Source organism: Phaenicophaeus curvirostris, chromosome 21 (genome assembly GCF_032191515.1).
Source record: "Phaenicophaeus curvirostris isolate KB17595 chromosome 21, BPBGC_Pcur_1.0, whole genome shotgun sequence".
NCBI lineage: Eukaryota > Metazoa > Chordata > Aves > Cuculiformes > Cuculidae > Phaenicophaeus > Phaenicophaeus curvirostris.
This window is the reverse complement of record NC_091412.1, coordinates 10,538,175-10,565,433: the sequence shown is the minus strand read 5'-3', so window position 1 is coordinate 10,565,433 and position 27,259 is coordinate 10,538,175. Positions and strand designations below refer to the sequence as shown.

Genomic DNA, 27,259 nt, shown 5'->3' with positions numbered 1-27,259 from the left:
CAGGCATCTGCCTCTCGCAAGGGCAGTGACATTTGGGGACAGCGTTTTAATCGAGGCAATAACGAGAAATATCTACAATTCCTGTGTCTATTCACAATAAATAAACTTAGAGTCAAATATTTGCTATATGGTGGAGAAAATGCTTTATGTAAAATGTTGGCACGCAAAACGCAACGGCACATTTTGTTAATTTAACCAAGTGATGGGGTTTACCATATGTTTAAGTAAATATATGCAAATATGTTATGGGGAAAAATGTGATTGAATTATCTGGATTAAATATCCAGCATATTTTCTGCCCCACCACAGACTCAGACCAGCAGCAACGCTGCTCACGCGAGGCCTATGGTTGGGAAGAACGTTAACGCCTCCCTGTGAACCTTCCCTCAGTGCCCCCTCGTCTTCCTCGGGGACGCGGGTGGCCTGAGGCTGAGGCACTGGCCTCAAATCCTGGGTATCAGGGGTTTGTTCTCATCCTGGAGCTGAGGCTTCCTGTGGGACCTGGGTCGGTCCCTCAGCCTCGCGTACCTCTGTTGCCAATCTCTAACAAGGAAATTGCTTTTCCTTCTGGCATAACGTGTTGTGGAGATACGTTCATTAATGCCTGGGAAGTGCTTTGACTTCAATGACGGCGAGAAGGAAAAACAAGAAATAAGCCCACGATGGTGTCTTCTCTTTCTGGTTGGGTATGTGACAGCGGGAGGACAACGAGGGCTACAGCTCCAGCCTGTCGCTCCCCATCCTTGCCCAGACTCAGCCCAGCACTGGCAGAGGGATTTGGAATCCACAAAGCCAACGTGAGGTCCAGCTGGGAGCAGAAACGTGGGGAGCAGACTCCGAGCTCAATGACAGAGGTCACCTTCCGTCTCCCGTAGAGACAGAGTAGATCCCCATCTGTTATTTGGGCTGACCACTCCCTGCATTCCACCCAGTCCACTTCTCTGGCAAGCTTCCCAGGACGTGGATCTTTCTTATTCAGGATAACAATGAGGCGTTATTAATTGGGGCTTTTTTCGGGTTTCCTGAGGTCCTTCCAATAGCTGCGTTGGTGGCTACCACAGCCGCCGCTGCCTCCAGCAGGGATGTTTTAAGGATTTCACTTGGTCAAAGACAAACTGCGAGCTGTGCTGTGAAACAGCATCACCCAAATGGTGAGGAAGGGTCAGAGACGAAGAGTCAGACCCGGGACTGGGTCCAGTATCAGAGCCTGGTGGATCCAGCAGGCAAAGAATGAGGCACAGAGACAGCCCTGCACAGGCCCTCCCGCACGATCAGAAGCGCCACATTAAGTCTTGAGCACCACAAAGATTGTCCAAGGCGAGGCCACGCTTCATGCCCAGGGACCAGCCCGGCCAGCCGGAGCAGCCTTCCCATTTCCTCAAGGTTTCTCTGGGCAGCAATAAGAGATGGCTCATTGGGAAGGGATCCAGCGTTAACGGTCTTTTAATGAGGCCTTTCGATGTACTTGCAGACTAATCAGCAAATTCCACGAGGTCTGGACTCTAATATGTCATTCTGAGCACACTAAAGTCATGGTCGATGCCTCTTTTATAGCCAGAGCAACGCGCTATCTCGGTCTGATGTCCTACCCAGATGTGTCAGGGTTTGTGCCAGCGTGGCAGGAGCGAGGCCATTACCTGCTGAAAACCCCAAGGGAAGTGAAGAGTGCGTGCAGCGTACGCCGAGGAGATGTTGCACCAGAGCCTGCATGGTTTCACTCTCCTTTCCCAGGTCACTCCACTGATGCCAACTCCGGGAACACGCAGTCAGTGAGTTTCTTGAATAGGACGTTTCCCGTTTCCCAGGGGTCTGTGCTGAACCTCTAGAGGCAGCCCTGAGGACAAAAGGACTGAACACACAGAACTTTTCCGTTTCATTACACAAACCTGGCCTGACGAGGATGGACCCGAAGACGTTTGACGACGAGTGTCATCTGATCCACATGAAAAGATCCAACGCTGCCTGAAAACAGGCACGGGGCAAGGCTGATTTACCCTGTCAGCGGGTGCCTTGAGCTGCCGATCACACCGCACTTCCAGAAAACACTCCAGAAGAGCCTCTTGCTGACACCAGAGCCAAACTGGCTGAGGACCCGCACGTGTGCTGGTACACGTGGCGCTGACATAGTGGCTCAAGTGCCCTGTCCAAGGCAAGCCTGGAGGAGGCAGAGGTGGAACCAAGGCTGCGGGAAGGCAGAGGAGGAAGGAGTGGAAACGTCACAAGCTGTTTGAGCAAATTCCCCATGGCTCCCCCTGCACTGGGGTGTCACTCGCACCCTCCAGGTACCAGGAAAGAGGCATCTCGGGGGTAGGGAAGGTTGTTTCCATCAATTGCTGGTTCTTCTCTTTCCACTTCCCCTCTAAAAGATGGGGCTGCCTGGAAGGCAGCAGCTTGTACTTCCCTGCAAGCCACATCCAGACCACAAAGCCACTCTCACACTCGCTAACAGCACATTAAGATCCAGCCACATGTGTTCTCTTAACACATTGGAGGTGGCTCCTCACCTTGCAGTGAGACTGCAGCTCTCACACCAGCTCTTGGGTTCAGAACAGAGGCAAAGCAGCAGGACCCCAGCTCTCCAGAGGGGATGCTGGCTGGAGGGACTGTTAGATCCGTTCCTCCTCGCCGTCGTGCCTGCCTGGCCAGGGCTACGGGATCTATTAATGCCTGGTTGAGGCAAAGGAGCTTTGAACTCCTGCTGCCTTCAGCGCTGTGGCCGCAGCTCGGTGGCACGGCTGCGCGTCATCAAGGAGGCGGTTGTCCTCAGCTCGAGCTCCAAGCAGCTGGGACAGGAGGACGTGAAAAGCCAGAATGCCCCAGAGACCGCGGTGCACAGGATACAGAGTGGATTAAAATCTGGTCAACAGAGGTCTTAAAATGTCAGCGTAAACAGGAGGGCAGTGCTGGCGGGGCAATGGGAAGCTTGCCTGGGCTTATGCGGCTTAACAATAGGTTCAGTGACCTGGACAAAGAAAACCTTGACTGATAAAGCCTGCAGATTAGACACTATCTCCTGCCCTGCCAACCTTTGAAGAGAGCAATTCTCCTACAGACACAAACCTCAACACTGCTCAGTTGCACGAGCAAACACCACAGGGTTTAACACGGCTAAACACAAAGTTGTCCCTCCAGGAGAAAAGGCTGCAGGATGGTGGTGGCATTTGGTGGGGTAGAGGAGAGCAGCAGAGCAAAGAGATCTTGTGGAACAGAGCAGAGAGGCAGAGCATCGAGGTCTGATGGAGATGGAGGAGAGCAGCAAAGCATCGAGGTCTGATGGAGATGGAGGAGAGCAGCAAAGCATCAAGGTCTGGTGGGGAGGGAGGAAAGCAGCAGAGCAGTGAGGTCACCTCCTCCTTAGAAGCCAGCGCAGCAGGTCGCAGCGCAACACATCGAGCCGAGACAGTCACAGCTAAGAAGCCCCAGGAGGATGGCTCAGGGGTTCCAAACCACACCTGAGAGACCATCGTGTCTCTCACTCCATCTATTTCACTTATCAAAAGAGGATGGGAATAGGGGAACTTGGGACACGTTTCCATGGTGGTGGCACCGCACTGATGGAGAACTTCCCAACCTACAGCAAAATTCAATGAGTAGAAACTGAAACAACCCAAATTTAGCCTGGAAATAACACACCTTTTGAAAGTGACTCTGCAGTGATTTGCTAAAGATCCCAGCGGGTTCTCTCAAAACCAAGGCTCAATGCTTTCCACAAGACCTGTTCTTCTCCCCTTGGGAATTTCCTTGTGGTTTCCTAAGGGAGAAGATGCCCAGAAGAGCTGCCACAGCTCTCCGGGCTTGCCAGCATCCGGGGCTCTCCTGGGCTGCATTTCCCTCTTCTCTTCCAGGACTGACGCACGCCACTGTGAGCTCCTCTTTGCAGAGGTGGTTTCTGCCCTGTATGTTCTTCCCAGCAGCTCTGTGACGTTCCAAACCCCTCGCTGACAGACAGGCAGGTGTGCCTGGGACACAGCCACCTCCCCAGAGCCGGCGTGGGGAGCGGGGCCCCCCAACCGGAGCCCTCGGCAAGGCGCGGGGGAGTCCTGCGAGCCCAGCTGTGACATTTCCTTTCACCTATACCTGTACAGCTGTTTCCTACAGGGCTGCAGCCTCGAGTGAGATGTGTGAGGCTTCTGTAGGTGCTTGGGAACAAGACGGAACAGAAACGCTTCACACCTGGCTCCAAAATTACAGCACGCTGGAAGGGGGCCAACATCAACTGGCAGAGTACCAGTTGCGATGGACATCAATTAAGCAGCCTGTCATCCGCAGACTGCAGGGTTTGCTTTCTGCTCTCTGCATCGCTCCTTAAGCCTTCAGCAGCACCAGCGCTGGAGTTTTCCAGATGGGATCATTTCCCTCAGATTCCACTCGCTAGATTTATTGCAGTTGGGGTTTTTTTTTTAAACCCACCCCCCCCTCTTTTAAGAGCCTGAACTATTATTCCACATTGTGGATTTCTCCAGGGCTGTATTCAGTGTCCTCGCGCAGCGCTAATACTCGTTTGCCCCAAGTTCCCATTGCCTTCAGCTGGAGAAAGGCAGTTTTATGATTATGCTCAAAATTCCTTTAGCTTAAATAGTATTTAAAACCCAAGACCAAGCGATGAATGACAGAACCCCCCTGGCAGATGCCCTGCGCAGCCCTAGGAGACGTAGCAGCAGCCACGAGGACAGCGCTCGTGCCTGTTTCCACAAAGTTTCAAACAGCACAAAAGCCACCAGTGTCCCCTCCTCTGCCACCCAGAGCTGGGAACATGGACTTGACACTTCCCCCTGCAAACCGTGCCGCAAAGAGAGGCTCCCGCGGTGCCCACACAGTCCCTGGTCCTCAAGGGAAGGACAAGGACAGATGAGAAGTTCCAAGCAGGTGACACTGCATGCTACCTTCGTGGTGGCACGAAATCCAGCCTCTCCTCCATCACACAACGACATCACCTTCCAGCCTGGCCCATAATTTAGCCTAATTGCCTTTTACAATCCAAAGGCATCACATGAAAGGGAACGTTAAGGCTGGGATGGAGTTCAGATACTGGTCAGAAAATGTAAACATTTCTGACTCGGGTGCCTTTGGCTGCCAGCTCCGGCCAAAGTCCCTGCTCCGAGCAGGGCTGCCTGTGGCAGGGATCTTTCACTGCTTGCTTGGAAACCAAGGCAGGCAGGAATGGAAGGAGTTTTTCAAGGATGACTCCTCCTTGGACTCTCCTCCTTGAGGCTCCGATCTCTGCTCACGGTTTCCCTTTCCTCTCTGGACCAAACTCCAGGCTGGAAGCTCTCGCTCTCCCGGGCTGAGTGCATTTGCCTGCCAGCTGGAGGGACACGCTCAAAGGCTATGGAATGGGAATATGGAAAGGATGCTGAGAAAACAGTTACATTTGCTCGCTGGGGTTTTCTCTGCTTACAAAGACTTTGTGCTCTCAGAGTCCTAGTCTTGCTACCCAGAATCACTGTAGCGTGGCCACTCTAACCTGGAATTCATTCTTGTCATCCCAGGAGGCAAAAGGTCTCGGAAAGGACAAACCTTCTGGTGTTTAGAGGCACGATAGAGCATGGTCACCTCGACAGCTCTTCCTCCCGGGCTTCTAAACCTGGGGCTGTCTCCCCAAGAGGCATCAGACATGACTACAATTCACCAAGAGGTATCTGTAAGTCTTAAGAAGACTGAAATACCGTAAATAAGTGAAGTGAATAACAAGACAGGACTAATTTTAGACAAAGCCTACTCTGAAAGGCTCCTCAATAGCTAATTCAAAGGCTTTGAGAGTGAATCTAGAGCACTTTGGGGCAACCAGAGATGGGAAAAGCTGGACTGGCCACCTGGGCTGGACAGTACAGAGGAATCATAGAATAGTTTGGGTTGGAAAGGACCTTAAAGCCTGCTCATATGCAAGCCCCGTGCCATGGGCAGGGACACCTCCCACTGGACGAGGTTGCTGGAAAGAGAATTGTGTCTTCTGAGGAGAACAAAGCTTGGATTTTAGGCTATTTGCACCGACAGGTGAGTAGCGCGAACAGGAAGAAGCAAGTCCTTGTGAAACAAGAACCACACCAAGCGTGAGAAGGTAACTTGGAGCTGGAAGAGCCACGCGGCACCCAGTCTGGAGGGCTGGGACAGTAAAATACTGCTCATTACATTTCAGAGCCTCGTGTTTTAGGGCTCTCGCTTGCCTGAGGAGGTGAGACAAAGTTGAGCCTAGCTGAGTGGCGAGGATCTGAGACAGTCCACTCCGCACATGAGCATGCACGAGGGGGAAAAAAGTGCCTTTTCTGTTTGAGAGGAGGGAACCACAGTGACTGGCCCTATAAGCATATGTATTAATCATGCACCGTCTGGTTTTAATCCACACACTGCTGATCCTGCGTCTCCCTGTATTGTTATCAGGGGAAGGAGTATTTCTCCTCAATCTTATTCACCAGCCAAAAGCCTGAAAATGCAAAAAACACATTTGTGAAGTGCCTTCCCAAGGACCCTGGGCCCCGGACCTGGTGAGCTGGGGCTGCTGCCTTTTTATTGGCGTTTAAAAACCTTTTATTAACGTGTGTCAGGGCTGGGGGAGGAGAAGGGGGTTCAGGTTTCAGGACCCCCCATGCAGAGAGGTTTATTGTGGGAAGGGACATTAACACTTTCTCCTCCACAGCTCCCTGGCTGGGGAGTGGGGCAGAGCCCACAACACAGGCACAAGCTTGGGTGAAGCACGAGGTGATCCCATGCAGAGCTAGTAGGGATGCAGGCACCAGTGATGCCACTGGAGGAGAAGGATCTCCCTGCTGGGTGATCAGCAGGCTCTTCCAGCCTTGCCACCAGCACCTTGAATCCTGGGTTCACTTTTGGGCCCTTCACTACAAGGAAATTGAGGTCCTGGAGCACATCCAGAGAAGGGGAACGGAGCTGGGGAAGGGCCTGGAGAACAAGGGTTACGAGGAGCAGATGATGGACCTGGTTGTTTAGCCTAGAGAAAAGGAGGCTGAGGGGAGATCTCATCGCACTCTACAGATCCCTGAAAGGAAGTTGTAGTGAGGTAGATGCTGGTCTCTTCTCCCAAGTAACAAGGGACAGGATGAGAGGAAATGGCCTCAAGATGTGCCAGGGAAGGTTTAGATTGGATATCAGGAACAATGTCTTTACCAAAAGAGTGGTGAAGCATTAGAAGAGTCTGCCCAGGGCAGGGGTGAAGTCTCCATCCCTGGAGGGGTTCAAAAAACAAGTAAATGTGGCACTTGGGGACATGGCTTAGTAGGCACAGTGGGGTTGGGCTAGTGGTTGGACTGGATGAGCTTAGAGGCCTTTTCCAACCTTAACGATTCTAAGATTCTATTCCACAGGGGCACCGCAGAGCAGGATGCACCCGAGACAATGAGGTTCAGCAAGAGCTGAGGAAACCAAGACATGCCCCGATCTCCTGGGGCTGCACAAGAACAGACCCACACACACCTCAGCTGCATCACCCCTAGGACTGCTTTAACCTCAACACAACCCAAGCACGTTCCATTAAAAGTGACCCCAGCAGCACCATGCACCGCCTGATGAAGCTGTTACCTTCCTCCTTAACACCGCCACGTTGCTGCTCCCTGCTCTTCCCTCAGGTACAACGCTGGGGGACTGAGGTCCTGGCAGCATCTCCTTCCCCCGTGAATGCCACAGACGCCGTCTTGATGGCTCCGGCACCGGGCTGCATAGTTTGCTGTTGACTGGTACGTTCACTGGAGCTCCATCAATGGAGATCAGCCCAACACGCACCCAGGAAAACATCACCAAGCTGTGCTCGCCCTGGAGCCAGCTTTTGTTGGTTACAGCTTCAATGGCAGCGCAAGAGACAATGGGAAGCTCGAAGTGTCACCCTGGCTCCAGCAGGAATCCAAATGCGCGGCTTCATGGCAGCGAACGGAGTCAGAACATTTTCACTCAAAATAAGAGCCAGGCCAAATGCTCAAATTCTTGCTGAGAAACTCTGGCTGAACGCTGCACTCCATCTGCTAAATGGGACGTGGAGAACAGAAAGAAGTGGGAAGCACCGTGTTTGTTCTACGTGGCTTACAAAATACCCATCCTCTCGGTGGAGCCAATAACCTGACATGATTTTAGCCCAACACTCTCCAGTCTTGCCCTTCAATAGATCCATTTCCTCCATAACTTCATATATTTATTTAAAAATTGTGATGCAAAAGCATGGGGGAAGCGTTTGGAGCATCAGTAAGATGAGATATTAAAGAATAAGGGGAATGTTAAGGTTGAAAAGACCTCTAAGCTTATCCAGTCCAACCATCAGCCCAACCTCACCGTGCCTGCTAAACCATGTCCTGAAAATTCTCGAGGTACAAACCCTATCGTCCCCTCCCGGCCCTGCAAGTTGTAGGAAGGGCATCTCAGTGGGCTTCCCTAAGCCATCTTGGCACACCAGAACTGGTCTGCACTGCCTTCCCCACCACTCCACTCATGGAGAGTCAAAGAATTCACTTGATCAATGCTGCAGGAGGAGACGATTTGTGAAACAAGGCAGTTTTTGGACAGTAATGACGCAGCTGCCACTCCAGCCCCTTTCTACTGCACTACCAGACCCCAGACAATGGGGTAGGAGCGCCCAGAGAGGTCATTTTGCCTCCTTTTCCAAGGCGTCCACCTCCAGCCAAGCTGTACCAGACAGAGATGCCCAGCCTGCTTTTAAAAATCTCCACGGCTGAAGAGATTCTGCAGAACCACTAAAGAGGCCGCTTTCAAGTGCTTAACTACCCGAAGGTATGAAGCCTTGCCTGAGTCTCCTCAATTCATGCCCATTCCTTCCCGTGCTCTTCAGCACAGAGCTGGAGCACAGCTTGTTCTCCTCCTCTCTGCAAGAGTGCACAGCATTTTCCCCGAATTTCCTCTAGATTAAAGAGCCCCAGCTCTTCGAGTCCCTTCTTGGAAGTCAGGCTTTTGAGATCTCTGCTCTGTTGGACTGGTCCTCCCTTAACCCTCTTGGGTGCCTTCCACAAAGTGAATACCTGCCGTGTCACCAGTCTGACCATTCACACAACCGCTGGTCAGTCCTGGATCGAGAAAAATCACAGAATCAAAGGATAGTTTGGGATGGAAGGGACCTCAAAGCCCATCCAGTTCCACCCCCTGCCTCAGTAGTGCTGAGCTGGTGCCACTGTATTCAACGATCCTGGATGCCTGGGTGGCTTCCGCCACGCTGCAAAGGGCACCAGCCCCTGCCAGTGGTGCGATTTGTAAAGTACCAAAGCCAAAGGGAGCCAATTCAGTGAGAAAACACAGCTCAGGTGTAGTTACAGGACAAAGACACACCTCCCACTCCACAGACATGAGCATAAGTGCCTGGCAGGGCAGGTAGACAGCACTCCGAATAAACCGGTGTGTGGTTCGGAGAGGTAGAGTTCAGGGAACACCAACCCTCTCCCACAAGTTATGGAGCACCAGAACCCATTTCACAAATTATGGGGTATCAGACTGGCCTGCTCAGCCCCCTCGCTGCTGGGAAAGAGCCCTTGCACAGAGAACAGGACACTGGGAATGTCCCCAGCAGAACCCTCGTGAGACTGGGGACAGGCTACCTCAGCAACAGTAACAGCAACTGCATGCTTGTTATTGTAATCCCTTCAAACAGAGCCTTGAAAATCCATTTTTCCACAGTGATTTCTTGCACCAAGGTGCTTCCCTGCACCGCGAGAGCTCTCTGTGTCGCTGGGACCCTGTGCTCCTCTGCTGCAGACAGTACTGCGAGCACAGAGAAGTGAAACAGAAATTTGCACCTCTTGGCTCCCTCTGTGACAAAAGTCCTAAATTTCTCACTGTCACTTCGGGAAAGCAGCAAGAAGTGGCACGCGGGAAGGCACGTTGCCACTGTCACACGCAGGCTCTCCACAGAGACCAGCGCCTGCTCCTCCATTTCTCCTCTCGTAGCACCAGCCGCTCGAGGAGCCAACGTTGCGGCTTCCCAGACCAGCAGCGTTTCTGGTGCTGCTCTTCTGCCTCCAAGCAGGAAACTGTTGAGAGCCACTCTTATCCTGTCGTGCCTCCGAGGGCGTGCAAAACAAATGCCATTGTGCCTCGTCCATCCCCCATCAGGTTCAGGCACGTTATCCAAGAGCAGCCCCCAGGTCCCTTCTGGCCAGGTGGTGGCAGAGAACAGACCCAAAACCCCACAGCAACAAGGGAACTGATTTCATTATTCTAAAAACAAACAGGCAAAGGAAAGTTCAGGCTAGAATGGGCTCCTAGAGCAAAGAAAGGAAAATAGAGAGCGGGCAGTTGGGAATGCTTCATATTCCTAAAAGCCTTTTGTACGTTAACACATGGTGTCTGCTTCTCTCTAGTCACCTATTTATCACTCTCCTCTTTAGAGAGGGAAAAAAGTCCTGGCTGCCTTCCTAAGGCAGAGTTTTGTGGCCGGGGGGAGGGGGAGGGTGCTTTAAGCATGATGCAAACCATTTGGAGTGCACCGAGAGCACTGCCAACACAAGCTGCACTATTTAAACAAGTGAGGAAATGATCGTATATACAACATGCCAGCGCGCACACACACACCAGAGGAAGTCGAGAGGGGTTTTCATGACACAGAGCTGGATGTCAGCGGCTGAAAGGTCGATATTTTCCCTTAACACCCTTCTCAATGACTTAATCGTGTTCCGTTTGCACAGAAAACTTCCCAAGAATAAAAGTCTGGAGGAATCGAGGGGGGATGTTTGGCCTACTGCTGACCTTGTCCGAGGTCCTCTCCACGTAGCAGGGCTCCTGGGGGGCGACCAGCAGGGGAACGAAGCCTGAGAGCAGCCGATCCTCTTCCAGGCTAAGCAGGGCAAGGTCGTCATCTGGGTCCTTGTACAAGGGCACCTCCGACTGATTCACTGTGGTCAGTATGTTACAGAAGTCAGCCAGCGTCGCCCACACATCTACTGAGACCCTGGGAGAACGAGGAGAGACGTGAGCAATTCGGGGCTGGAATGCGTTGGGAGTTGCCTGCAATGCTGCAGCGAATACCAGAGAGGTGAGGCGAGGCGAGGCACGCACCACCGCCGCTAACCTACCCCACCGGGAGGGTTCCAGCCACAGCTGCGCTGGCACCGAACCCACGAGGGTTTGGAACCCTCGCTCGTGGCTGCTGACACCGACCACCCCGTCCCCAGCGTGAGGACGGCTCCCAGGATCTTCCCAGCTCCTGGGATCTCGCTCTTCCCGCTGCTCTGCCCGCTCCCGAGCCGCCACACGTGCAGGAAGCACCTTCCCTGTGCGGTGCCGGCAGGAACCCAGCTCCTTCCAGCTGGGAGAAACGCTGCTTATTACTCAATTTTGAAGCCTCCCGGGAGGACAAACCAATCCCCTGTCCCGCTGTTGGGCAACGGGGGCACCCAGGGGACCCGGCCCACCCTCTCCGTCGCTGTTATCTGCTGCAATCACAGCCACAGCCTCAAACCCAGAGATTGTTTTAATAAACCCCAGCAGACCCCAGCCTCGGCAGGGGTTAAGCCGTGTTTTGCTTCTGGTCACGGTTTCAACACTCGCGAGTGACCCGCAAAGCTGCCTCTGCCGTGTCTCACCTTCCCGGAGCGGCAGTGACACGCGGAACACCGGGTGCGAACACAAGGCCAGCGGCAGCCCTGGACCGCTCTCCACACATCCCTGTCTCACATCCCCATGGAGAGCCCCGTGCCCAGAGCCGGACAGCACAGGGAGAGCAGGCAAAACGCACACGGCACTGCAGAGAGCATTGCTGGCACGCGTTTCCTCCTCCTGTGTCTAAAAGCACTCAGATAGAGGGTTTTTCAGCGCATAAATTAGGATAAAAGCAAGGGAAACTGGGGCTGACCTGCTTCTGGTGGCACAAAGGAGGGTTGCTCCTCCACCCCACACCCCTGGTCATCAAAAACCAGAGGGAAGGCAGCATCCCCGGGTGTGCAGCAGTGGCCAGCGCGGCGCGAGGCAGCCCAGGGCTGGATGAGGCCCCCTGCTCTTTGAACTGCTCCAGGTGGACAGAGCCTGCACTCCGTTATTTACGGGAATCAATGTACCAGGAAAGCACACTGAAATGAAACATCTTGTTTTCAAGAGCGTCCTGGGAGCCAGGCAGAATGAGGAGCCATTAATCAAAGCCCGGCACGTAATCAGCACACATGTAACGCAGAGTCGCCCACGTCCCTCAGCCAGACCCAACCCGTGCGCTCCAGAGGAGAAGAGGTTCCTTCAAAGCCCTCTGCGCACAGACACCAGGAGCTGGGTTCATTCACAAAGCTCCATTGCTTGACTCAGCCAGGTCTGGCTGTCAGAAATGTTTAAATATGGAAAAAAATAAACAGTTGCAACACGTTTTTCGGAGGGATCTGTCCGAGGCCTTTTGTGATGTAATGGGAAACGCTGCGTTTGTGCTACCAGCTGGAAAATAAACAGAGCTGCGAGGGTTAAAAGGAACTGAACTTTCCACGACCCCTATCTGCAAAAGAAGAAAATAATAAGAGGAATGATCCACTGCCCCACAGCCCTGATAGTTTATCCTCCGGCCCAGGCTGCGGAGACAAGCACCGGATGTGATAGGGCTGCTCTGGGCCACCTCCAAGGAGAGCTCTGCCCATGGGAGATGCGCAGGGCTTGGGAGCCACAGCCCCCCCAGTGCCCTGCTGGCAACCAGGCTGGGCTGCCGGAGGCTGGGGGCCGTGCACGGGCTGCCACCTGGCTCCGGTGAAGGAGATGGAAAGGCTGGAGGCATCGGCAGCAGAGAGGAATGGGGAGGAGGAGGTGGGCAGGCAACGAGCGCACTGGGGTGTTGGGGACAGGCACAGACGCAGAGGATGTTCCCAGGGAGGTGACACAGCCAGATGGATAGGAAGAAACACATTGTAGAGACCTCACCTGTATTCCTCATGGAACAGAGGATGGAGATAATGAGCAAGAGCGGGACAGAGGCAGAGAGCAGTGGTAGGATGCCAGGCAGGACTGAGAGCCACAGCGGGACAAGGGTGGCGAAGCAAATAATAGAGTCCCTAGGCTGGGAAAGACCTTTGAGATCATCAAGTCCAACCGTACGTGTCCACTGCTAAACCCTATCTTAAGCACTTTCACCTGCCTGTCTTTTAAACCCCACTAGGGATGGGGACTCCACCACCTCCCTGGGCAGCTGTTCCAAGGTTTAAGAAACCTTTCAGTGAAGAAGGTCTTCCTGATATCCAACCTGAACCTGCCCTGGCGCAGCTTGAGGAAGATGAAGCACAGGAGCCACCTCCCACCACAGGCACCCCATGGCAGAAAAGCATCACACGAAGTCACTGAGCCACCACTGACACCCTCAGAGCCACCCAGCTCCCCTCTCCTCTCCCCCCACAGCACCTCCGGGCAGGTCAGCCCCTCACCACCCCCCAAGCGCAGAGGCAGTGTCTGTCAGTGTATCCCCTTCATCCTCAGCTCCCTGCAGCATCGTGGGGCCTCGCCACATCACTCATTTGGACTGGATGTGTTAGGTTTCCACCCCACGCTTCCTTCGCTCAAACCACAGCCTGGGCTGGCTCCCTGGGTAGCAAGACTCGGTGCAACACAGCCCCGAGCAGCGCCGCAGCAGCAGCGGGGCAGCACCCTCTTGCACGCAGCACCCTGCAGAGCCTTCAAAAGCCAACAGAGAAGAAGGTGTTGGTGCTTCTGTTCTGGTTTTCTATTGTGATGCAGAGGTAGCACCGCAGAGAGCAGCTCTGACTGTTATCTGCCTTCCCTTTGGGTGCAGCTCCTCTGCAGTGCAGCTTCCAGCACAGCACTAAGATGATAGAATCATGGAACGGTTTGGGTTGGAAGGGATCCTAAAGCCCATCCAGTCCCACCCCTGCCATGGCAGGGACACCTCCCTCTGGATCAGGTTGCTCCAAGCCCCATCCAACCTGGCCTTGAACCCCTCCAGGGATGGGGCAGCCACCACTTCTCGGGCAATCTGGGCCTCCCCACTCTCACAGGAAAACATTTCTTCCTAAGATCTCATCCCAATCTTCCCTCTTTCAGCTCAAAACCATTCCCCCTTGTCCTCTCCCTGCGCTCCCTGATAAAGAGCCCCTCCCCAGCTTTCCTCACACACCAGCCGCGAGCCAGCAAAGCCGCTGAGGGCTGACAGCCCACGCCAACACCGCACAGCCCCGTGGATCTCCTGGGATGCACACTCACCCTAGGAGTCACACACCCCTTGGGAGCCCAAACAGGCTCCTTCTCCCTGCTGCCCCTTCCCAGGACGCAGCCGTGGCCACCTCCAGGTGTTTCTGGCTTCTGTCACCCAGCAGCGCTGCCGCTGCCTCTCTGCAGAGCCAGGTGCCTGGAAGCGCTGCGGATGCACAGTGCCACGGCTTGGGTGTCCCTCTGCGGAGGGAGGCCCAGAATCACCGCCACGGAGCCCGTGCACGCAGCTCCCAGGTACAGGGATGAGGCTCTCGGAGCCTTTAACTGAGGAAGCGAGAAGGGGGTTAGCGCGAGGTCTTTCCTCAGAACCGGGGTTCATTCACTTCCCTGCAGACACATTTACATTTGCTTTATTCCACTAGGACAGGAAAAAAAAATAAGAGTTAATTTCTTTTTTATTGCCTCAGGATTCCAGGTTTAATGTAGCTGTCAGGGCGAGCGCAGCCCAGCTGCACGCCGACAGGACGCAGCCCGGCCAGGCGATGCTGAGCGCGCCGCACAAGTGCGCTGAGGCTGGGTCTGTGCCGGGGTGGCTCCTGGCACAGAGGGATGGATGCCCAAGGTGGGCTCGCATCACCCCGAGGGAATAGCCTCTCAACAGAAGCTCTGGGCATCGAGAGAGCAACGGGCACGGGAGCGAGCGTGGCGCACACCGAATGCCCATGGGCCGCGGTGCCGTGCAGCTCTCCCGCACAAGCCACCGTCTTCCCTGGGGCGCGAGCTGCCTGGTGATTAATATCAAGCACAATGACCCCCCGTTCGGAGCCTGCGGGGGCCTGTGGAGGTGGCCGTTTCCTGTGTAATACCAGCTTGTTTAAACACTAACAGTCAAACTCCACAGCTGCAGAACAAACCCGGAAAGCGCGGCGCAGAAGAAGCCCTGCATTGTGTTCCTCAGCCGCCGAGAGCCGCGCAGATGGCAAACGCCTCGGGCTCGCACGCGTCCAGGGCTGGGCGACGCGTACCCACCATCTCCCGGCGCGAGGCGGCACCGGCACCCGCCGCAGCTCCCGCACCGCTCTACAAAGTGCCCTGCATCCCCCTCCTGCGTTTCCTCTCTCCCGGCCAAGGAGAAGCCAAACTAAAAGCTGCTCCTCTGCAAGAAATAAAACGGGCTGGTGGTGGGAGCTCTTCCCAAAGGCATTCACCGGTCATTCTGGACTCAGATATGGCTGCCCGGAGTAGGGGTGGCATGGGCACTGCCCCACTGCACCAACCATTGCTCCCACTCAGCTCTGCCCGTGGTCCCTTTGGCCAGCTGGGCATTGATAAACCCATCCTTCTCCTAGGAACCCATCCTTGGAGTCAGAGGGACGCTCTTCTCTCTGGGAGAGGTGCAGCCCCTGCTTTGCCCCAGCCCCTTCTCCACAGAGACTTCTGGCTTCTTCTTCCCTTGACTTTACCTTTGTTCTCAGCCAGGTTTACGCTGCTGAGACACCTCCGAATCCTCCCTTTGATGTCTTGGTAGGGAAACTCTGGTAGCCAGAGTTACTAAGGCTGAGCTCTGCAAAAGGGATTTTCCACCTAGGCTCCAGGAAAGTCCAGCAAGGTCTTGGCACCCCTGTTGAGGACTCTGTCCACCTCACCCAGTGGGAGCTGCCGTCTCGGTGACACTTCTCCACCACAGTGATGTGACAAGAGCAATCTGGCAGGTCTCCCTAGGAAGGTAAAGCTCTAGAATGCGCTCAGAGCTTTTGGATTTCATTTAATATTTGGTTGATATCAACCACTTTTAAATGCTTGCAGAAAGTCTCCACAAACGGAGAGGCCTTTTGCTCCAGCGCGGAAGGAGCACGGAGTCACCAGGATCAGTCCTGTGGCAGTTTGTCTGTCTACCCAGTGGCTTCCCCATCAATTCTCACACTTCATTTAGCAACCAACTCATTGCAGCAACAAAGCAGAGCAAGGAGACGCTTTGCTCTCCTCTGCCCAGTCCTCCTCACCCACCTCAGCTCCTCAGCCACATGTGCCAAGTGGAGCTGGATTTCCTTGGATGACAACAGCCTCCTTGGAGCCCCATCTTTCAGCCCATCTGCAGCCCATATCTCTGCCTTAGGAGCCCCACGTTGCTCCTTGCTCCAAGACTCCCTGCTTTTACACCCTAAGCTCTGCTAATTACTCCTGGGGACAACTAATCTGAAGGACACTGCTCCAACCCAGTCACAAGGCAACGCAACCACTTTAAACAATGCCTGGTCAGCCCTCAACATGATGTTTGCCACAAAACATACGGTTATTAATTAATATTTAAGATATAAAAGCAAGTCGCTTGCAGCTGGAAGACCTGGGAACACCTGCTCTGGACATAATCCCAAGCCACAGGACACTGCTGCTGTGAAGCAGTGATGTCCATCATCAGGTTTAGCTCCCACCCTGGAAACACCCAAGAGAAGAGCCGCGGAAACTCGCTGAGCCCCTCTCCCAAAGAAGAAGGGAAGGACAACCCCCCGCCTCTCAAATACACACAGCAGCCCCAAGAGAGGGCTCCAAGCAGGCTGTCACCTCCCCATAGCCTGGAAACGTGTCCCAGTGCATCCTCTGAGCCCTGGTGACCACACAGGTGTGGCCGAGAGCTGGAGGAACGCCAGAGCAGGGATAGGGGGGTTGGGGAAAGGCACAGTTTCTAATTCAGGCTGAATTCAGGACCGCTGAGTCCCCAGCTAAGGAGAGGATACCTGCCAGGATTCATTCCCAAGCCCCAGTAAGAAAAGGGCCTCAAAGACACAGCTCCCTTCCCGCAGAGCCCACTCCTCTCAGCAGCGCTCGCCCCTCACACCTTTCCCTCCGCCTCTGGCCAAGGGGGAGAGCAGTGAGCTGAGGAATTCGGTGTGGGGCTGGGTTGCTTTTCTTTTCCTTTTTTTTTTTTTTTTTATTGTAAGGCCTCAAATCCAGCAGTGTGATAAATGCATCCGAGCTACAATTAGGAAGATATATAGCATCAGAACGCGAAGGTCTGGGCAGCGTGGTGAAACGCGGGCTCTCCAGAGCCCCAGCTATGTTTCCCATTATGTAACCCTGGTCATGGGCAGACAGCCAGACTCCAAATGAAAAAGAGACTCTGGCTTGGCACCGTTTCTATTTTCCTATCCTCATTCGGGGTCAGCGCAGTGTCATACAGCTGCAGAGAAAGCTCCGGGGATTAAACCTGGGAAAGACTCCAAGACCAGGACCTGGGTTCAAGTACCAGCTGAAAGCAATAAACCAACTGCCACAGCTGGGCTGAGTTTAGACGTTCTCAAAGTCCCCCAGCTCTCTCCCTTACCAAGAACGAGCCATCATGAACATGGTGAACGCAGCGTGAGTGGAGGCCTCGGGATGTACGGCCCCAGCAGCCCAGGCCCGAGGCTCTGGTGGAGTCTTGACAAGCTGCCCCGCTGGCCCCCGGCCCAGCCTGTCATTCTGGCAGCAGCGCTGGCCCCGGACGAGCTGCACTTTGATGCAAGCTCTGGGCCAGGCCTCTGCTCCGAGGGAGCTGCCAGGTGGGTATGGGGTCTGGTTTTTCCAGAAGCTTTAGCGCATTCGTGGCATCCTCGCAGGCTGCTTCTGTGCTTTGGGCTTTTCTTTTCACTGCCCCTTTTCTGTGCCCATGAGGAGCAATGAAAGCGATGGCTGCAGAGCGCTGGGAGGTGGTTCCAGCGTGTCCATCCAGCTTCTCTATTGGCACCAGTGGGGACCTTGCCGCACGTCCCACCGCCGCGAGGCACAATGCACGTGTGGAACGGCACAGGCCCCTTACTCAGTCTGCAACTTGGCATCTGCACTTGCTCCTCACGTGCTCTCTGCGCTCCTGAGCTCACCCTGCCCATAAACCTTGGCTTACTCCAACACGCCTGCTGCTCTGACCCACACTTTACTTTTCAACTGCTTTGAAGCTGCTCCTATCTAAACCCCCCGGCTCGGTGACTCTACCTGGTTACTGACCAACCCCAGGCCAGCCAGCAGGCTTGTGTCAATAGAGAGCTGACACGGGAACCCAGTGCTCCCAGTTTCCTTTCCCATCTCTACGGAAAAAAAAAATCACAAGTCCCACACTGTGCCCAGGTGCAGAGCTGGTTCCCTGCTGCTCATTCCAGCCCACACCTCCAGGGAGGCTCAGCTCCCGCTGTCCTGGACCACCAGCACTTGGCTGTGCACTGCTGGGTCAACACAAGAGGTCTGGGCTGAAAGAGCAGCCTGTCTCCTCACTGTGGATAAGGCAGAAGCTCCTGGTGAGCCAGAGAGCACCAGGGCAGAGGAGCTGGGAGCCAAGATGAGAGTCATAGAATCACCAGGTTGGAAATGACCCAGTGGATCATTGAGTCCAACCATTCCCATCAATCGCTAAATCGCTGCCCATGCTCTAGAAGAAGGGCAGGATGGGAAAAGAGGGGCCGCTCAGGGTGAGGGAAAAGCAGGGAAGCGCTTGGGTCTCTGCCTCAAGATGAAGACCCTTGATCATCCGCCAAGCCGACAAGGACCGTGCGGAGCAGAGTCCCCCCCCAACCCATTCCAACCACGCCCCAAAGAGCCCCGTGCTGCCAGGCCGTGGGGTGGGCAGCCACCACCACCAGCTTCTCCCACTCCAAGGGGCAAGCGGACCAGGGGGCTGCCACCACCACCAGCTTCTCCTACTCCAAGGGGCAAGCGGACTGGGGGGCTGCCACCACCACCAGCTTCTCCCACCCCAGCAGGCAAGCAGGAGCCCGCACCTGCTCTGGGCAGCACGGGGGGATGCAGCCCCGTGCCCTGTAGGAGCAGGAGGCAGCTCATCCCGGGGAAGGCGCCGAGTGCCGGCTGCGCAAAGCCGCTCAGAAATTCCATCTCGAGGCTGCCCGTCGCCAAGGGCTCAGCGGCTCCCTGTGCCGGCAGCGTGAGGGGAAAGGGGGGGATTGGTGCACGCGCCCTCACGTGACAGATCCCAGTTTGAGTTCCTGCCCAAAGATGGGCAGCGGTTCACATGAGCAGGCAGCGGTCCCACACCAAGCAGCCGACAAACAGAAAACAGACTCCATCTCCACAAAATGAGGCCCAGAACTTCCTGTGTGAGATTTCCATTTCCTCAGCCAAATGAAAAAGAACTGGAGTAAGAGGCAATAAACCAGGAGAGCAGGACTGGACCTGACGCACGGAGCGGGGACCCATTAATAGTTAAGCCACTTTGCTGGATTACTCTTAATGCGCCTTCCCATCACCCTGGGTTCTGGCTCCTTTGGATTAACAATAAGACGTGATTTCAGGCTCTGGATCCGGAGTACCGGAGGCAGATGGAAAATCCTGCGGGAAAGCAGCTACGGAGCATGCTCAGACACTGTTTCGCATACTCCATACTTGGCCCCTTCACTCAATTTTCTGTCCAAAAATATGCAAATTGCCTAGTCCGCATTATGGACTAATGGGCTGGAATTGGCCAGTTTAGAGAATTAACCCCTTTATGCGTTGCAGGGGGAGACACAAGCTGTTTCTGAAGCAGAAGGGAGGCAACTTTTGGAGCTCCAGGAACAGGCAAGCTGCTCCAGGCCAGGCCAGCCAAACCAAGGTTGGCTCAACTCGGTTGGAAAAAGGATAGGAATGGACTTTCCCCTTGCAGAGAGGAAGGTCCTGACTGTTCAGAGCACATAAAGGAGACGTATCCCAACAAAAGCAGGCACACATCCTAAGTACGAGGTAAAAATCCAGCTCATGGTCCCCCTTGGAGATACTTCAGCCCCACCCACATATCAATGAAGAAGTTGCTGTGCCACCAAGGGTGACAAGTCCTCCCTAACGTCCCCTGCACCCTGAGCCTCTCCTGGGTGCTCAGGTCGGAGTGCCAGAGCCAGGAGTAAGCACGGGAAAGGCAACACAAGGAGCACAGGGAGGGAGCAGACACCAGGAGACAGACCAGGGATGCACGTACTGTTTGGGGAGCTCGAGAGAAGTTGGAGGAGGATTCCAGGTGTCCGGGTGGCCAAGCATCCAGTCCGACCAGACCTTCACACTGGGGAGCAGCTCCTTCAGGTCTTGGGGCAAGGCAGAGACCTTGATGTCGTCCTCCTCATCCTCTTGCTCCACCTCTCGTGGCTGAACTGCAAATACAAGACGTGAGAGCTGAGGCAGCTCGCTGCAGCCAGAAGCCAGGCTCGGGCAGGGACTGGGGATGTGTGACACGGATCCCAACATCCCAGCTCTGGAGATGCAAGGGAAGAGCCACAACCCACAGCAAGTACAAAGCCAGATCTGTTCTCCCTAAACGGACTGGCCTGGGGGGCAAGCCGGGACATCTGTGAGCTGGGACAGTGGGGTGCCAGTGCACCAGTCACAGAGACACAATCCCGGGGTCCCAGCTCTAGGAAGATTCCAAATAGCTGGCAGAAAGCATGCCCTGTGTCCATCCCTTCCAAACATTTCTGCCTGCACGCATCAGGGGCTTCCATGCCACATGTCCCACAACCTGAGCAGAGCTGGGGACACAAGGGAAAACCCAAGGCCCCAGCTGAGTGAAAGGGATGTGAAAAATAGCAGGGAATAAGGGCCTGGACCCCACCAGGCTGCCCTGCACAGATCCTGCTGGTAAGCCCTTACCTTGCATGCATTCTCTCAGCAGGCTGGTGCATCTCCTCACCAAGAGCGCAAACATGGAGAGGCCTAGGGCCGTGGCCTGTTCCTGGATGACGGAGCGGCAGTCTTCAGAGACGTGTTCTAGAGACAGAGAGAGGGAGCAGGTCAGAGGCTGCATCCCGCTTTGCCTTCGCAGCCTCCCTTTCTGCGTCCCGCACAGGGCAGGGATGTCTGCAAGGGTGGGAGATTCTCCATCCTGGACTCGATGATCCGATGGGTCTTTTCCAACCTGGTGATTCTACGATTCTATCCCGCACCCAATTGCTTCATGGACGGGAGGACAAAGGTGGGGAGCAGCCACTCTGTAGAGGGAAGAGGCTGTGCTCACCCTGCCCCATCGTGACCGACACCACCTCGAGCGCTGAGCCCTGAGCTCCCAGCACAGAAGCCGCTGCTCGAGCTGCCGCCTTCTCAAGGAGGGGGTGTTTAAGCGTTAAAAGGGTAATTAGCTGCACGTTTGATCTTTGTCCCCGCTGGAGTCATAACCTCAGCAGCTGAGGAGGGGGCTCCTCCCATTAGTTCAGCAGTCACACAACAGCTTGTCAAGAGCGCTTAATTGAAGCTGTTACTCAAGTAGATGCCACACGACCACAGCTCTTCCAAACAGAGCCGGCTCAGAGCGAGAGCAAATCCCCCCGGCACAGCTACACCCAGCCAGAAACCACTTCTGAGGCTGCTGAAAGCAGTGGGGAGCTGCCTGGAGCTGGCCACGGGTTACGCTGCACGAGGCCGAGCGCACCGTGGGGCACGCCAGGCTGCCCGCGCTTGCTCAGGCACCGCGCTGCCTGCTCGCAGGAGGTGTCCAAGCCTTACAGGCAGCCTCTGCCCTCTAAATCCCCTCTGCTCCTGATTCACATCCTCCCTGGAGATGTGGGGGGGAGGCTCAGGAGCAGGGAGGCGTTGCCATGGTGGGAGCAGAGGGATGGGATGGGATGGGATGGGATGGGATGGGATGGGATGGGATGGGGTGCTCCCACCCCTCTTGGGGTTTTCCAACCAGCTCTGCGCAGGCTGCCGTGCCAGCTTTGCACGTCACTTGCTGCAGGAGCAGGGCTCCCAGTCCTCACCCTGCAGCCGGGCAGGCGCTGTGAGGAATGAAGGATTTGCACAGGGAATGCAAACGTGTAGGTACCGACTCAAAGCGTGGGACGTGGAGGGAGAATCCTTGCAAAGCCCCAGCTCCCAGGCACCCTCGCCACAGACAGGAGCGTCGGCTGCGCGCAGGCGAGGAGGTGGTGGAAGCTGAACTCCCCTAACGTGGCAGAGCAAGGGTTTTGAGCAGAAGGCAAGAGGATTAATTTAAGACATTGAGACCCTGTTCAGCCAGGGCCAGCAAAACGCCTGAGGCGCAGAGAACAAAGGTTGGGATTTTAAGTGCAAATTATTTCAGAGTAATGGGGTGGGAGGTTAAGCCCAACTATACAAAGGCTAAAATACACCTAGAAAATATAGAAAAAAACCAGGAGGATCTGTAGGCTTGATCTGACCAGCTCTTACAGCTGCCAGGGAGTTCAGACCCACTGAGGATGACTCAGAGTGGCACCAGAGCAGCTCTGACCACAGAGCCAGGACCAAGGCGATGCTGCAGAGCAATGGTAGGAAGTGCCATAACTGCAGGGGCTGTCAGCTTTTGGAGGAAACATAAAACTAAAGATGTGACCACTCTGGGACAGTAAATCTCTTTCATGAAGCCTTTCCCACAATTAAGAGCGTTAGTCGCAGCGCTTTGGCTCCAGTCCAGCTAAAGAAATTACGGTCGTCTTCCCCGTGCTCCCTCCTCCTGCACTCGGGTGACATGCTGGACCCTCTTCACCTCTCGTCTTAAATAGACACACGACAAGACCTTGGTCACTGCGCTGCCACATCAGAGTCTGCTGAATCCCTAGGGCGGGTGAAAAGCCATTTCAAATGGGGCTGGTATGAAAGCTCTTCTTCCAAAACAGGCAAAGCCTAAAAGGCTTCTGTGATGCCAAAGGTCAGGAGCACTGCACGGCCCTGCTGCAGGTCAACGATCGGCTCCAGGTGCTGGAGCAGCGCTCTGGGGTGGTGACAACCAGGCACGGGACCCACACCTCAGCCCTTCCTCCTGCCACCTCCAGCTCTTCTCAAGGGCTACAAGTTCCCCATAAAATATTAAACACCCAAACGAGAGTAAAAACCAGTTCTGGTAGGTGAGCTGTTGCAGGTAGAGCCACCCGTGATGCGCTCAAGGTGAGCACCACAACCACAGCCCCATCAACCACCTCGTATTGCTACCAACATGCACCCCATGCCCACCGCTCACACCCACTTTACATAACGGTTGGACTCGATGATCCGGTGGGTCTCTTCCAACCTGGTTATTCTATGATTCTATGATTCTATAAAGCCACACGCACCCAATGATGCTCAGTCCTGAGAAGCTGCCCACTCTGCAGGCAGAAGGAAGAGGACACCCATATTCCAGGGTCACTTCCCTACAGTTCCAGCTCAGCTACCCTGGGTGCTGTCATCTTGTCATTAAATTACACAAAATTCCCCTGGTTCTGAAAGTTCATTCTGCATCCAAGCTTGTGAGTCGTGTTCCAGGGAGGCTCCTCCAGCCCAGCAACCGGGCAGGGAAGGAGCAGCAGCCAGGTGGATGCTTATTCGAGACCCTTGAACATGCACCAGTGCTACAGCTCCCTGCATCGCCAGCTCTTCAGAGCTTAATTGCAGGACAAAAGAGGAAAGCACCATAAATCAGAAGGAATTTTCTCTCTGCGCCTTTTCACCACTTTCCTCGGGAGGCGGGGAGCCTTGACTTTCACAGGGCTGGGAGCTTGGAGCCAGTCAGGACTGCACGAGCAGAGGTGGTGGGGTGGCAGTGGCCCCCGAGGACTCAGGACGAGGGTACAAAGGGCAGAGCACTCGTGAAACGGGGGTGCTCACACAGAAACAGAGATGGGCAGTAAGGAAACTATTTCTCCGCATCCACAGCATGAAGTGTCTGAGCCTTCCCCAGAACTAATACTTCCCCAGAACTAATACTTCATGCCAAAAGGGAAAATCTGCTCTGGAGCCCACGGGCTAGCATTACCTCTGAGCTGAGCAATGGTCTGTGCTGCACTAGGACACAAACCTCAGGGAAGGAGATGTTCTTAGAGGCTGCAGTGACTCACAGGGGACTCCTGTACCTGCAGGTGAACAGCACTGGCACAGCCTGGGGACACCGGACAAACGTGAGCTGGCAGAGAGATCCTGACTGCCCAGGACAGGGGAAGCCCTGTAATTCCCAGATCTGTTTGCCTGGATACACAGAAGAAGCAGAACTACAGTATCAGCTCGAGACAATCCCACTTGCAATCCCCGCAGACAGTCACCTCGTGCTGGAGATGTTTTTAGGTGGCACGGATGGCATCGCATCAGCTAAAGCTGCCGCAAACCCACAGTCCACTTCCCCCCTTGAAACCCCGAGCAGGCTGTGATCAGAGGGGTTTTCTGATCACTGGGAGGCGGTCAGGCTACGGACAGGAATCACACACAAAACAAGGTGCCCCGGACAGGAATCACACACAAAACAAGGTGCCCCGAGGTGGTCAGAGACACGGCTCCTCCATGCCACCAGCAGCCGCAGCAGGGACGCGGTGCAGGCAATCAGCCAGCACACCACGGGGTGAAGCACCAACAACCACAACACGTTCCCCCTCTACCTTCTCCCCTCGCAACCAGGAAAACGTCCCTGTTAATGCCGGCATCGGTTAAACAGCTCCTGTCACCACGTCACCTCTCAGCTCTCGCCTGCGCAGCCACCCGGCCAATCAGATCACACAGTTCATCGGGGTTGGAAATGTCACCTTTCAGCCGTGCCACCAGCATCAAAGAGGCTGTGTGGGGCGCGAGGAGGGGGATAAAGCTGGCACCACTACCTAAATAACTGCTTGTCAAACCACAGCTGAAGGGCTCGCAGCGTTAGCAGCCAGGACTAACTCAGGGTGACACCATATCCTCGCCACCCGCTGCACCACCGCAAATGCCCAGCTTCCAGAGGAATCACAGAATGGTTTGGGTTGGGAAGGACTTTAAAGCCAATCCAGTCCCAATCCAGACACCTCCCACTGGATCAGGGGCTCCAAGCCCCATCCAACCTGGCCTTGAACCCCTCCAGGGATGGGGCAGCCACCCCTGCTCTGGGCAACCTGGGCCAGGGCCTCCCCACCCTCACAGGAAAGCATTTCTTCCCAAGATCTCATCTCAATCTCCCCTCTTGCAACTGAAAGCCATTCCCCCTCATCCTATCCCCGCACTCCCTGATCAGGAAGCCCCTCCCCAGCTTTCTTGGAGCCCCTTTCAGCAGTGGAAGCTGCTCTAAGGTCTCTCTGGAGCCTTCTCTTCTCCAGGCTGAAGAACCCCAACTCTCAGCCTGTCCTCGCAGCAGAGGCGCTCCAGCCCCAGCCAGAATGGGGCTAGGAAACAAGATAGTAGCTTACCCCTGTTAGAAAAAACACTTACAACCTTTTCCCTGAGCTAATCTCGCAACTGCAAAGCCTGGAAAGGGGAGATTTCGCTGCAGAATAACCTTTTTAACAGAGACTCTTCCTGTCCTACTAGAAATCTGTCTGCACTTGGCCAAGCAATAAACATCTGAAATACAGCAGTTTTTCCATACTCAATAGGAATCCATTTCAGCAGTGAAAACCTTCTAAGATTTCACGTCCCTGAGCGTGCTCCACCTTCTTACCTCCCCAACGTCGAAGCGCCCTTACACTCGGCAGAGCAACTGCCCTGCTCCCATCCAGTACGCAGGGACCTCCGATAAATGTCGTTGTACTGGTCACTCGCTTGCTGCAAGCTGGAGCCTGGACTCAGTCTCCTCCAACTGGTGCCCAAGTCACCTGCAGAGCCCAAGACTGAGAGGAGGGAAAGGGCTTGGGATGGAAAGAACTGGAGCTGATGAGCATTGGACTGTGAGCACAAAGAAAATGCAATTGGGGACCAGGATGGGAGGTTTCACTGAAGATCACAAACACCCTCTGAGCTGTAGAACCCTCCTGTTTCTTAATACATAGGAAAGAGGGGGTTTTGATCCAGATGGGTGCTGCTTTTCTACCAGGAGGCAGTTTCCTCTGCAGAGAGGCCGGCACGGCTGCCGCAGCGCCCTCTGCGAGTCTACCTGGGCTCTCGGCTGCGTCCGGCACAGAGGCTGCGAGCTTTGCTGCGACCGAGCCAGCAGCAGGATCCGACTGAGGCTTTCTGCAGTCATAAATCTACCTGCATCGCAGGGAAAAGGGTGGCTGGCTGGGGGGAGAAAAATGGAGAGAATGGGGACTTTTGTAAAGGGGAGAAATTCATGTTTCTCTGAGAACATTATATTCATGGAAAACATAAACCAACTGTCGTCAAAGTCGTCTGAGCTCAGGAAATGGAGCGGCCGGGAGAAGGCTGCCATGTGGCCGGATGTTATGTATTTCTAATTAGTGCTATACATCTTTCAGCGGCAAGTGTCCTTTTGCTGGGAAACACAACGCGCTGCCCTTGTTATTGTAACTGTCAGAGAGTGCTTAAACAGATAATCTCCAGGAAAAGTGATAAACACATCCCCTCTCCCACTAGGGTGTGCAAAACAGCGATGCCAAACCTCTATTAGGGCAACGCAGGCAGCCACAGGAAATGGGAATGGGAAAGAGCAGGCGATGCAAGGGACGGCTGCCTCCGAGGAGAGGGATTTGCTGGAGGAAGCTTCTCGCACCCACCCGAGTGCCATGTGCTGAAGGAAATCCTGCGAGGGACAACAATCAGGGCAGAGCAAGCACAGACCTTGTAGACTCGGCCAGGAGGGCACTCGTGGGGACTGGGCAGGGGGCTGGACACAAGGGATCCCTGCTGCTCTGCTCCAAGTGTGCGCATGGGGATGGGGTAGGGGGCTGGAAGTGAGGGCTCCTCACTGCTCCGCTCCAAGCACACACTAGGCAGTGGTGGAAGTGAGCACAGAAAGCCCTGACCTGCAAACAAGCAGCAGTCACACTCCTGCATCCAACCCAGCAAACATGAGGAGCGCTGAATCTTTCAGTGTTAAAACAAGACCAGCCAATAAACATTACAGTCTCGAAGGAGAGCAGATTCTTTTGATTCAGGCGACTGGACTGCTCCAGCCAAGGGTCAGGAGGACTCCAGCGAGCCAGTTTCCACGCTGACCTTCCCATCCTAATCTGAGCTGTGGCTCCAGGCTGGGAAGCAGGCAGAGAGCGCAGCAGGGATGTGCTTTGCTGCCAGGGAGCAAAAGCTGGACCCTCCTTCCCCATGATACAGTAAAGGACCATACATGAAGGCGATCAAAGCACCGAGTGGGTCTCCAGCCACAATCCCGAGGATGACATAACGGGCTGGGCAGGGGAGGCAGGAGGTGGAGGAGCTGAGAGCGCAGGGCTGCGGGCGAGCTGTGCCCAGGGCGCCCGGCTGATGCGTCAGCAGCTCCCCGGCACAGACAACTGATTCACCAGCTGACTGCTGCCCTGCGGGGAAGAAGACGGAGGCCGGTCACCTCCAGGCTGACACCACCTGAAGGCAATTGGTTTGCTCTCTTATCGCTCAG

The 27,259-nt window shown here is 54.9% G+C and overlaps 1 protein-coding gene across 2 annotated transcripts in view; it reads right to left on the bottom strand.

The window, feature by feature from the left end:
• Nucleotides 1-27,259, bottom strand: part of SMG6 (SMG6 nonsense mediated mRNA decay factor) — a 111,238-nt gene that overhangs the window by 35,881 nt on the left and 48,098 nt on the right. For both annotated transcript variants that reach the window (XM_069874086.1, XM_069874087.1), the window contains exons 11-13: nt 20,674-20,790; nt 20,009-20,177; nt 10,693-10,894 (exon numbers count right to left, since the gene is read on the bottom strand). In XM_069874086.1, coding sequence (XP_069730187.1) covers nt 10,693-10,894; nt 20,009-20,177; nt 20,674-20,790 — 488 coding nt within the window. The remainder of the gene's footprint in view (nt 1-10,692; nt 10,895-20,008; nt 20,178-20,673; nt 20,791-27,259) is intronic.